Source organism: Oratosquilla oratoria, chromosome 16 (genome assembly GCF_046742065.1).
Source record: "Oratosquilla oratoria isolate Oo_2021 chromosome 16, ASM4674206v1, whole genome shotgun sequence".
NCBI classification, from domain to species: domain Eukaryota; kingdom Metazoa; phylum Arthropoda; class Malacostraca; order Stomatopoda; family Squillidae; genus Oratosquilla; species Oratosquilla oratoria.
Window position 1 is genome coordinate 41,167,943 of NC_134792.1, and position 13,764 is coordinate 41,181,706.

At 37.5% G+C, this 13,764-nt stretch overlaps 1 protein-coding gene across 1 annotated transcript; it reads left to right on the forward strand.

Annotated features, from left to right (window-relative positions):
• The first annotated feature begins 57 nt into the window (after positions 1-57).
• Positions 58-13,065, forward strand: beta-PheRS (phenylalanine--tRNA ligase beta subunit). The gene is made up of 10 exons (XM_076199583.1): positions 58-209; positions 2,988-3,235; positions 5,888-6,017; positions 7,012-7,178; positions 7,345-7,563; positions 8,445-8,641; positions 8,980-9,181; positions 9,915-10,082; positions 11,053-11,260; positions 12,727-13,065. The coding sequence occupies exons 1-10, from the start codon at positions 152-154 to the stop codon at positions 12,894-12,896; spliced, it is 1,767 nt and encodes a 588-aa protein (XP_076055698.1). The 5' UTR covers positions 58-151; the 3' UTR covers positions 12,897-13,065.
• Positions 13,066-13,764: the final 699 nt, after the last annotated feature.

A 13,764-nucleotide genomic window follows, 5' to 3' on the forward strand; every position in this document is an offset into this window, starting at 1 on the left:
TGACTGTCCAGATGTTTGGACATTTTCGAACATGGTTGATCATCATAATAACACAGATTCGAACACTTGGACATGTGACGTCATCACCAACAACTTCAGTACTACAAACACATTGATATCACGTTGGAGGCCGCTCGTTGTGACCTTTAATATGCCGACTATATCTGTAGATAGGGATTTACTCTTCAAGTCTCTTGGCCGTTCTTACAGTGAGTTATATACGCAATTATTGCGTTGACACATATTTGTGGTAATTAATATTTGTACAATACACGTATTTGATATTGAATATTCCATGTTATTTCTCGTATGACATATGTCACATGTTACACATTCCATAAACTGCATTATTCATACCACAGGTAAATACCACACCAGAGTCCTCATCATTAAATAGTTCTTGTACTTTGTATGCTTAGGTCATCTCCCTCCAGATATTTTATAGACCAATAAACAATAGTTACTATTTACTATTATTATTAAATTATACTGTTTTGGGTAGGATAATCATAGTGGGGCTCACACGACGAACATTTAACATTTAGATTTACTTACATCACTTGTCTCCATTAAGAAGAACTGCTTCATAGCCATAGTGCTTCATGGCTGCTGCCCAACCTGGTTTCCTAGTATTTTTTTCAGAAGTGCACAACTACATGCTATAGCATTAGAAAATTTAATATTAATTTTGTAAATAATTCATCAATGTAGTAAGTATTTTTCTTGGCAGAAATCAATATCAGAAAGCAATGCTAAAACCTATTCAGAAACAAATGAAGTTGCATTGACTCCTTCAGACACTATGATTTGATAGATTTGGAGGACTTTTGTAGATGTAGATGTCCTGATGCCAGTTTCTCAAGCACTGCTGAGAATACAGGCTCATTTTTTGCAGACTGTTCTAGTAACTGAGGTCCTTCCTGGGTAAAGACCTCTGACTCTGTACTGTCTCTAGTTGCTGTATGTCTCCTATCCTGTGGTGTGACCATAACTGGTTGTAATAATTTAGCAGTGGCTATACCAGGGCCTTCCATAGAGTCAGCAGTCTCTTGGTCCCTGCTGGTTAAGGTTCTCAGCACCCAGCTAGCCATCATCATGGTTTTCTTGCTAAAGTGTACCCCGAGGCATTTGAAATGGGTTGTGACTGCAATTTCTTGTCCCCTTCTGCATACAGTGTTGTCATCTATTTTATTTCATGGTTGTGTCCATGCTGCAACATCTCAAATTTTTCCTCATTGAATTGCATATTGCTTTTAGCTGCCCAAACATACACTACATCCAGGTCTTGTTGGAGGCAGGACATATCTGTATTGGTGTCATGGTGGCTCATAGTAGTGTCGTCAGCGAATGTTACGAGGAAGGAGTCACTCCCTCACTGATGTCTGTCATGTGCACCAGGAACAGTGGTGGACCCAGAACAGATTCTTGTGGGACTCTGCTAACCACCTCTGCCTTTTGTGACTTGTACCCATCCACCCCTACTGTTTGGTGTCAGCCTGTAAGAAAGTCTTGGATTCAGATGCCCAGTTTTCTTGATATATCAAGGGCTTTTATCTTATGTAGTAGTATACTGTGATCTACCTTGTTAAATGCCTTGTCAAAGTTGAGAAACATGACATCTATATTCTTGCCCTCTGCCAGGCTATGCAAGACCCAATCCTGGTGTGCTAAGAGTTTGGGCAGACAGGATCTTCCCTTTATGAAGCCATGTTGATTGTTGCTGTGAAGATGATGATCTTACCTGTACTTGGTGATCCTGTCTCTATCATTTTTCAAGTATTTTAATTAAATGGGAGGTGAAGTCATAGCTCTGGCTGTCTCTACAGCCTGGACTCATAAAAGAAGTCTTTGAGCTTCTTCACAGTTTTTTCTCAGCTCATTAAACACTTGATTGTGTTGGTGCATTAGTAGCTGGCACAATGTCTTAGGGATCTCTTGCCAGGTTGCCATCCATGATTTTCAGTGGCCCAGTCTAAGACCTAGTTTTGTAAAATATCTTGCAGTATCTAAAGAAATATTTGGGATTCTTTCCTATGGTTCCTACTGTCCTTGCTTCTTCCCTTATCCTTTGCTTTATGTGGGACGGCTTTAGTTTCTCTTCTATTCCTACTACCTTGGCACTCGATGTCCTCTTCCTTTCCTCTGTACTTGTCCTCCTCATTTGCTTATTTAGTAGACTTCTCTTTCTCATCAGTATCTTTCTTTCCCTGGGTATATGGGAGGGTCTTCTGGTGGACCCCTTCCTCTCTGGGATATGGGCCCTAGACACATCTATTATTTTGGTAGTTAGGGCTTTCAACATATTATTTGGGTTGTTCCCAGTCCTCTTCAATGATACTGTTTTGTACCTCTTCCCACTTTATGCTTTCACTATAAAAATCATAGGCAGTGAAGGGGGAAGCCCCATGGAAGACTTTTTTCATATCTCTTTGTTATGCCCTTCCTCCTGTAGGTTGTGTTGATGGTGATTTGGTTGTGGTCACAATCACTCTCCACTTGTACCTATTTCTTGCCCTCTCCTTTCCCTGCTCTACAGACATTCCCTTGTACCCATGGCCCCTTTCACACTCAGATTACAAAACAGGCTTTCCAAGACTTACCACTTAACTGCCTCTTCCAACAAACCCCTCCAGACATTAGCTCCACAGAAAAATACCTCTCAAAAACCTTGCTTGTATGACTGTGTTCAGGTCACCATCCAGCACTAAAACAATACCAGCACAAGCAAACTGCCCAGATGCAACCATTACATTGCTTTACCCTAGCAATACCCAGACAGTAACATAACATTTCTTCCTTTAGTGACTTATGGGCAATCCAGGGACTGTTGCCAGTTACCTGTGAGTCAGGGGTACATGATTCTTTTGCAGTGTCATAAATTTGATTGTGACCATTTAGATGTGGAACACTCCAAACAAAATATACCTGCACATAGCCTCACCTGTACTGACTTTATAAATGATTTAATCGAGTTGTTTTATTTTCAGGCCAGGATGACTTTGAGGAATTATGTTTCCAGTATGGAATTGAACTGGATGATGTTGTAGAAGATCCAGAAAAAGGTGTAACTTATAAAATAGAAATTGGTGCCAATAGATATGATCTTTTGTGCTTGGAAGGACTGTCACAAGCACTGAATGTTTTTCTGGGTAACTCAAAAATGCCTAGATATCAGTTAGTTTCCCCAAGAGAACCTGGACAATATAAACTAATTGTCAAGCCAGATACTAAGCAGGTAAGGTTTGTTACAGTTTTTGGTTTTGCCAGAGAGGTATATTTAGGGAATAAATTGGTGCTATATTTATTTACTTATATTTTTTTCCATAGTTCATTGAAACACTTGTTGACCATAAATCCTATATTTATTCCCTAAAACTGCACATAATAAGATTTAACATATCTCAAACATGACATTTTTGCAGAATTCAGAGACCGATGTCTCTAAACCATTTAAGCTAGAGAAGTGATATACTATCCATGAGATTAGTGGACTGTGTATACCTAGATTTGGAAATGACTTTTGACAGTGTCATACAAAAGATTAATAAGGAAGTTGGAAAATGTAGGAGGCCTTAAAGAGAACACATTGAAATGGGTAAAAGACCTTTTAAGTGAGATACATATGAGAGCAATAGTGAGAAATGAAAAGTTGGATTGGAGAATAACTGGTGGAGTACCACAGGACTTACTTCTGGCACCTGTAATGTTCCCATTATATATAAAGGGCATGATGAATAGATTAGACAGCTATGCAAACAGATGATGCCAAGATCATGGAGGAGGTGAAAAAAGTGAGGAGCCAATACCAGGAGGCCAAAGCGGTCATCTGTATCTTGCACTGCTGGGGTAGACAACAGTCTCTGCTGGGAATCAGAGAAGTGCAGGATTTGAACCCACATCTATGGGAATAGAAGACCAGTGCACTTAGAATGAAGAGGATCACAACCTATTACAGGAATATCTAGATAAAGTCTGTAAGGTTTATGAATAGAAATGGGTGTGGATAATTAATTTTAATACCTAGAGATGTAAAATCTTGGAACTGGACCAAAGATTAGAATATATGTATAATGAGAAAACAGAATGGAAATTTGATTAATAGCAAAAGCAAAGGAGGGAAAAGACTGGGATGATCTATCTCCAGAAAAAAGTCATATGAAGAAGAAAAAAATAATTTGCTGAAAAATATAAGAGTGGAAGAAGGCATAATGATGAAAATCATTGAAAGTCTGATTCATCCCAGACTGGAATATGCAGCAGTGGTGTGGTTACCACACTTGAAGGAAGATACAAGAAAAATAAAACACAAGGCAGTAACCAAGATTAGGGCTAGTCTTTGAAAGTGTGCATTTTTGGTGCCTGCACCATAATGCGCCTAAATTCGAAATGAGGAGCACTAAAAACATGCATCTACAAAAAAATCAAAGTTGAAAGTGTGCATTTTTGGTGCCTGCGCCATAATGCGCCTAAATTCGAAATGAGGAGCACTAAAAATACACACCTACAAAAAATCAAAGTTGAAATTTTGCAAGCCTCAATGACAATGTACTAAACAAAAACAATTGCATGAAAAGGTGGAAACAATTTAATTCCCACTTATCATTAAGGAGACAGGTAGGTCTCCTGTAATATTCACATGTTAAAGATAAAAGACACCTGTTTAGTGTCATGATTCAATTCCAACAGTATGAAAAAAGTGCTTGCCTAGCAGTCACAGAGAATATTTAGGCTAGTACTTAAATGACAAGACATAAGGAAAGATTGAAAAACTGGGACTTCCCACATTGGAAGAATGAAAAGAGAGAGGCAACATGATGATGATATTTAAATCAGAGAAGGGTAACAAAAAAATGGACAGAAATTATTTGCTGGTATGAGATGAAAGATCAATAAGATGTCATACTAAAAGAAATTAAAAAGCATAATTGTTTGAAAGATATTAGGAAGTATTGCTTTCCATGTAGAAGTGTAGGCTTTTGGAACAAGTTGGAGGAAAATATGATCCAAGCCATCACCATAAATTAATCTAAGGCAAAGTTTGAAAAGTAGAGACAAAAAGACAGGACTCCATGAGTATAGCTCCAACCCAGTATATAACGATTAGGTAAATACACTTACACAAACACATCACAAAGGATATGTCCCCAGATAAACAGATAAACATAATTGTTGGTGAAACCTATAACTTGCCAAGATCAATAAAAATGGCTTTTACTTACTTGGATAAAGAAATCGTAAAGAAAATACTAGTCACACAGATAAGGCCAAAATTGGAGTGCATAGTGACACTATGGTCACCCAGTACTAAAAAGAATATAAAGAAAATTGAGAGAATCCAGAGAGCAACTACAAAGATGGCCCCTACACTTTCAGAACTGTCCTATGAAGACAGATTGTCAAAAACTAGAATTACCAACTCTTGAACAAAGGAGAGAAAGATGTGACTTGTTGACACCTACAGAATTATGAGAGGTGTAGAAGTCCTTGATAGAAAAGACTTACTAAATTGGGGTAAGAGAAACACAAGAGGACTTGGAAGGAAGCTCAAAAAGGACAGTTATAGAAGAGACCTGAAAAAGAACAGCTTTCCCCACAGAGTGGTGGATGTATGGAAGATACTAGATGAAACAATAGTGTGTGCAAAAGCAGTACACGAATTTAAGAGCAAATTAGATATGGTAAGATACAGAGACAGGATACCATGAGCATAGCTCCCCGTCCCGTAAGATACAGCTAGGTAATTACACACACACACATCTCTGTCTCAATATCTATCTCTAAATAAATGTTCATTTAACAATTTAATATGGAATAATGCTGTTGCAAGTGTTGCATTATGCACATAGTGAGTGATTTCTACTTATTTATATATTAATCTATTTTATAGGTGCGACCTTATGTTGTTGGAGCTGTGCTCAGGAACATGAAATTTACCCAGACCATATATGACTCCTTCATCGAACTACAGGATAAGTTACATCAAAATGTTGCCAGGAAAAGGACCTTAGTTGCTATAGGTGTGTTGATTCTTAATGGGTTGTATTTATATATTCATTTATTTATTTATCAAGTGTCTTCTGACCCCATATATCTTTCAGAGATCCACTTCCTACCCAAACACACTATACATATAAAACTAATTGAAGAAACAAAACTGACACCACATACAACTATACCCTTATTCACTGATCACACAACAATAAGAAAAAACAATACAAGACACAAAGATGGAATCATAGCACATCAGCATATACCCTCCTCCAACAAAACAAGAGATACCAGACAAACATTCATAAACACTGCAGTTGAAGAAAAAAAATGGCTCTCTATGTGTGAAATATTGTAAGAGATATGGTTGAAGTTTTTAGAAAAAGATCTTGGGGTTAGTCTGGAGATTTGAGTATCAGGCTCTCATAGCTAAACCTTATAGTGGTGAAGGGGTTACTAAGTTTTAAAAATGGTTAGTGCCACTGTCCACCTTGCAGGACCACCAGAAGCAGGTAGCTGTCAGTAGCCCTTCATAATTCACTGCATACCTCACAAGCATCTTATTTCCATTGCCTCTACATAAACTTCTCTGTTGCATTCATCACCCAATCCTCACTCTCATTCATAAGTATGCACAACTATTGTAGTCCATATGCCTCAACTACTTCATTCTTTTATCTACAATACAGGTCAAATCTCTCCACCCCTGTTCTCTGCCTCACCTCATTTCTCATTCTATTCACAAAAACAAATAGCCTCAGATACTACCATCACGCAGTCCAGAGACATCAAACACCTCATCTTACACTGCCCCACTAATCATACCCAGACAACAATATATTTCTTAATTGAATTACCTAAGAGATAATCTAATGGCTTTTACTAGGGGTTCCCTGTAAGAGAGATCTGAGGCAGTAGATTGATTGGTTAACTATACATCTGAATTGTGCTAATCACTCTTGTATGCTCTCATTATCTTACTCTATGATTTATTAACTTTTACTTTCCTCCTCCAACAAATAGGTACACATGATTTGGACACCATCACTGGGCCTTTCATTTATGATGCCAGAAAGCCAACTGATATCTCTTTTGTGCCATTGAACCAGGCACAGGTTTTCCGAGCTGACAAATTGTTGGACCATTACTCCCAAGACTCTCATTTACGGGAATATGTACCAATCATTAAGGTAATGATATATTGAAAGGCAGTAAAGAGTTAAGTATTGTTAAAGGCCTGGACAGATTGAAGTTAAAAACTCAGTATTATAGTTTGTGAATATTTCATATATCCTTCATGGATACATATATTGAATGTTGTTTTACAATAAAAAAAAAATTCTTTTACACTGATAGGACAAACCAGTGTACCCAGTAATAACAGACCAAAAAGGAGTTGTACTTAGTTTGCCTCCCATTATTAATGGCAATCACTCGAAGATCACTCTAGAAACTCGAAATGTTTTCATTGAATGCACTGCTACTGACCGTTTTAAAGCTCAGCTTGTGCTTGACACCCTTGTGTGTATGTTCTCAAGATATTGTGAACAACCATACACCGTGGAACCAGTTGAGGTAAGCTATGAAGCTTTCATGTTAAAATACTTAGGAATTACTTTTCCCCACTATTAATAAAGCTGCATTGTTCCTGACCCATGGCAGTGGGCAGGATACACAGATGACATGTCATCCATGAGGAGCTAAAATGAAAGGGAGGAAATTGTGGTGGAATGGGTGGAAGTGGGTACTTACCTTTTGACTTGCCTACCTCCCTCATAAAGGGGAAAAGCTCCTTGGTATATAGATAGTAAAGTTTTAGTTTTGCCTTTTACAAAGTTTATTCATAGGATGTTTAGTTTGCAAATACCAGCACTTCTATCCTTAAGGATAATAACATACTAAAGAGGAAGGGATTCAAATAGGTTTTAATTGTAGCAGGTTTATTCTTTGGCTTGCCCACTTCCCTAAAAGGGGGAAAAGTCTTTGTTATTCTGTGTATATAAGTGGTTAAAGGCCATTTGCTGTGTAGAATATATTACAAATATATGGAATAGTGGAAAGTGTTGAAGATGGTCATTTAGTTTTACACTGGAGACTGGGCTAATAGGAAAGGGAAGCGAGGGGAGTGGGTGTGTTCCTTGAATAGCTACTTCCCTTGTAAGTAGAATTTGTTGGTAGATAGATAAAAGGGTATGTGAAAAGGCTGGAAATGGAGAGAGTTCTGTACCTAATTGTTTACGAAATGAATGGTTTGATGTGAATATGGAATTTGCATCAGGGTTGTGTGATGTCACCATTGTTGCTCAACATGTGCACTGTATTTGTTGATATATCTTTTATTATTTTTGGGATGCTATACTGTCTATAATATTATGCCTTTTGTGTACTAATGGCCTTATGTATCATTTGAATTTAGATAGTAATGTTACCTGCAAGTAAGTATTCTTTTATTGCAGGTGGAATATCCAAGTGGAGAAAAAATTGTTTACCCAAAGTTACAGTACCGTGACCAGGAAGCATCAGTGTCTTATTGTAATGCACTTGTGGGAATCAATGAGTCACAGCAAAATATAAGCAAGATGCTCTCTAAGATGAGTCTTGAAGTTAAATCTGCATCAGACAACAAAATAGTTGTGGAAGTTCCACCCACAAGGTAAGTTTTTCCTCCTCCTCCTCCTTCTCCTCCTCTTCCTCTTCTCCTCCAGAACATGCCATACTATAGTCTATCTATATACCAAAAGGCTTCTTCCCCTCCTTAATATGGGAGTTAGCCAGCCTATGCATGCACCCACCCTACACCTATCCAACATCGTACAATATTCATACATACTATATTAAAGTTTATTTTTCCTATAAATATATATTTTTAAAACAGGAATAAAATATTTATTTTCCAAGGAGTGCTCATAATAACAAAATGGAATACCATCTTTTCGTATTTGATATGAATTATTCTTTTGTGATAGGTTGAGGATTTGTTATATTTTACAGATATGATGTATTGCATGAGTGTGACATAGCTGAGGATCTTGCTGTAGCTTATGGCTTTGATAAACTAGCAGAAGACATGAAACTTCCACCAACTAACACCATTGCTGGTGAGTTTGAACTCAACTATCTTAGCGACAAACTTCGCCATCATCTTACTCACCTGTGCTACACAGAGGCTGCCACCTTTTCTCTATGTTCTAAGGTATGCAAAGAGAATATGTGGTGAGAAACTTTTTATTTGTTTATTTATTCTTTATTTTTCTTATTTTTTTTATTTGTTGTATTTATTTCTTTATTTATTTGATTTATTTATTTTTTCATTATATACATTTAAGTACATACTGAGATAGGAATGGATATTTTGCATATAAGTGTTGATATATCTTGTCATAAAAAGTTGAGATAAGTTTATGTTAGGCTTTCTTGTGTATTGTCGAGCATTGTGGCTTCTTGTGCAGATCTAAAACCTTGCTTGAGGCAAGAAATGGTTCCAGTAATGCTATAAGTTGTCATTGTTTCACCTGAACTAGGAGGGGGTTGTGTGTAAGGTTGAAAAATTAACCATAGGTCAGACAGTAAAAATCCTTAGTATCCAGGATGGTAATATCTGTTGATTATGAGTCATGGTGAATTTCATCCATATTGCTGTATGTGTACCACACATGTTCACTATTCTCATACCAGGGACAGTATACAGATTGTATTTAGTGGTAATCATGAAATAAAGTTTATTTCAGGTTTCAGCAGCCTGCTGTCAAAATACCACTGATTTTTCCAGAATTTGTACATATTATATACATTTTTGGGGGGTGGAGTCTCACACTGTGCACTACAAAAGGAAGTTTCATAATGTCTGTTCAATGAACCCATGAAAATGAGAAGTAATATTTGATTAAAAAAAAAATGTAAGACAAATTTCCTTTGGTCTGTATTAGATGGATATGGGTGATCGGATTCAAGTTAACTTGAGCAATGAGCCCTGGGTAAAAATTGGAAATCCAAAGACAGTTGATTGTGAAGCAGTCAGGATCAGCCTTCTCCCAGGACTTCTGAAGACAACAGCAGCCAACAAACATGTGCCTCTACCCATCAGATTTTTTGAGGTTTGTATTTTTTTTTTTTCTTTCTTTCTTTCTTTCCTTCTTTCACCTGTGGATGTGCTGTGTCTTGCTGCATTTTTATAACATGGGCAGGAGACAGGAACTACCCTTTATCCGTGAGGAGCTCACCATTCAGTTTTAAGCAATACCAACACAGAATATGCCTAGGCAGATTGCCTTAGATGCAGTCACCATTCAGAAAACACCAAACACCTCATCTTGCATTGCCCTATAATAGTCTCTCCCAGACAACAATACAAAATTTCTTCTATAAGTGACATGGGGCAATGAATTGATTGATAAGGGGGAGAAGGCCTCTTAGTTAATGTATATAGTATCACTGACATATTTCCCTCATTACTAGTTCACATTATGTAGACCCTAGCTGTCCAACTACATAGGATTAGGGCAGCATTTCTTAACCTGGGGTGCTGGGGAAGGTCACATACATCTTTACTTTATCTTTATAGTAACCAGGTGTTAGCCAATAGTAGGGGGTGCTGGACTGTTTAGGCCTGACCAAAAGGGGTGCTGAGGTTGAAAAAGGTTAAGAAATGCTGGAGTAGGGTGACAGCTTTGATTGAAATAAACACCTATGAATAAGAACTCACCAGGATCTTATACTGTTTTAATTATCATAGGTCAAACTTATAGTCAAATAAGAGTATCAATACAGAATATGTAACTGTTGTAAACCAATCAATTTATATGCCTAAAGGCATCTTTAATCTCACAAAGGAAGTAGCCACCCATTGTAAACATAATTTAAAAAAAATGCATACAGAATCATTATATTTGAGATTTGGTTTACCTATGAGAAAGGATGACAGTAAACTCTTTCTGTTCATATACCACTTAAAAACAAAAAAGAAAACTTTAGAGAAATCAGTTGAATGTATAGTGATGGAAATTTATTCCTAAACATTAATGTTGTATTGATAAATAAATTTTTTGTGTATGTTCTCTCCTTTAGGTTGCAGATGTTGCTCTTCGTGATGTCAATGCAGATTTGACAAGGGGAACAGGTGCACGGAATGAGAGGCACCTCTGTGCCATAAACTACAATGTGCGGCCAAATATGGAAGTGATTCAGGGTCTCTTGGACCACATTATGAAGGGACTTAAAGTCCCTTTTGCTGAGGATAATGGGGAGAAAGGATACTATCTTGTTGGCAAAGATCGTAAGTATTGTGTGGTGGAAGTTACTCACACTGGTTGGCAGACCAGTTGAAACTTGCCACTGATGCTTTTAAGTATGAATTGTGTACAATTGGAAGTAAGTCTTAAAGGAGAGGCTGGAGGATGTGGATAGCTCTGGGTATTTGGGGTTGCATGTGGCAGGAAAGGGAGGAGTGGAGGTAGAGATTAATTGTAGATGGAAAGAAGCAAATTAATGCCTTGAGGGATGAAGAAATGTCATTAAAAATTGGCACCTGGGAATGGATCCAAAGAGGAGATTGTATAAAAGGGTGATTGTGCCAATAGCTTAGTATGGGGCAGAAACATGGAATTTAAGAGAGACGGGAAAAGTTTGAATGTGCTTGAGATGAAATGTCTGAGAAGTATGGTAGGGGTTACTAGGTTAGATAGAGTGAGGAACAAGGTGAGGAGGAGAGTGGGAGTGGAGAAGATGACACATGGGAAGAAAGATATGTAAAAGAGGTGTAGTAGGCAGAGATTGAAGTAGTGAACTTCAGGGGATGACCAAGGATGAGATGGATGGATAGGGTGAAGGGGGCATTGAGCAAGAGGGTAATGTCTGTTGAGCACAGAATGAAGGCAGGAGATAGGGATGAGTGGAGAGTTGCTATGTAAAGATGATACTGTTATGCAAGGAAGGGAGGGATGGGGGATGGGGAGAATAGGGTTCTTATGTGTGAATGATATTTTGATGCAACCCAAAGGGATTTCTCCCCATCTTCTCTTTTTCTGCATCAGGGAACAGAGAGTGGGGTGTCACTGATTAAGTGAAGCAGCCTTGCCGTATATGTACTGTGTCTTGCTACATTGCTTCTGACCCAGGGCACTGGATGAGATACATAAGGAGCTAAGATGGGAGGGAGGAAGGGGTGATGGAGGGGAGTGGAATGGGTAGGAGTAGGTACGTGTCTTTGACTTGGCTACCCTCCTTGTAAAGGGGAAAAAGCTCTTGGTGTAGATAGATAGAATTTTGATCAGAGAGTCTCATAGGTCCAACAAGTTCAGACATTTATTTTTGACAATGTGTTGGCTTTGCTAAATTGAGAAAGATTTAATTTCTGTTCAAGTCATTGGTTATTAATCTGAAAGGGTTCTGCCAAGCTGCTTGCTAAATATATACAGAGCTCACTGGAACAATATCTATTTTGGTTGGGTAATTTAGGCATTTTAATACATTTATATTCACGGCTTGGGTATCATTAATTGGTTTAAGAAACTTGCATTATTCATGTCTTCAATACATTATGCATATACAGGAATTTTGCCTAGTTGATGATGTGAATTTGATTTTTTTTTTTTTTTCTAGTGTAGGCTTCAATGTTGGTATGAACAGCTTATGTACATACATACTAGAATACCTTTTCCTTTATATAAAGGGATGGCTGAATCAGAGCATGCATCCACCCAGTTTAAAGATCTTTATTTGGTTTTCTTGTTTCATCCACAGATCCAAGCTATATGCCAGGCTTCTGCGGACAAGTGATTCTGAATGGGGTTGAGGTGGGACGTCTTGGAGTTATCCATCCCACTGTTATCCTCAACTTCAGCCTCAACAATCCAGCTGGAGCTTTGGAACTAAATTTACAGAAGATATTAAGTCTTCTTGAACTCCATTGATGGAGTTGATATATTATTATTATTTTACTGTAGTTCAGTTTTTTATTATAATTATAATATTATTTTATTTTTATTTTTATTTTTCATATTTTTTTATTATTGTGGTTGTTATTATTGTTTCAGAAATATTTTACAAATGTTTATGGATTCCAAAATATGGCAGTCTTGAGCTATGAAGTTTTATTTTCATTATAATGACCATCAATGCCTTGTAATGATGGAGTATATACCACTTTGCATGATAAAGATATAATTTAAGGAATATAAAGCTCACTGGCTGAGCGGATTAGGGCGTTGCTACTTGCGGCGAAGGTCAAGTGGATGGCGGTTCGAATCCTGCCACCGGCGAAGTTAAACCAAGGGCATGGTTCATTAAATTCCATGCTACAAAGTCCTCTGTGAGGGGCATATCCTAGCCTTCCAGTAGGAGGGAGTTTGTGACGTTAAACCATATCATTTAGAAAATGCCTTGTAATTTGTTGTTTCACATGCCTTACGTGACACCTCTACAGACCGGTGTATTAGGGTGGCCAATGAAACGGTCAAATAATGCAATCATGAAAAAATATTGTATTTGATACGAGCACTACAAAAATGAGCGTGCTGTCGCTTCGTATGCAGATTCAAGACTGACCCTAAGCGTCGCAACCATGCCAGACTTGGCGGGAAAACATACACGCTCTAACTGAACACTTGGTTCCTTTTACATATGTACAATATACAATAATAAATATACAATGACAATAACAAAATCAATATACAATAACTTCTATGACAATTATGCAATGGAAAAATACAACCACAATTGAACACTTAGTAAGTACAATATATAATACTTGTACAATGTTGTACGTAATTATAATATGTA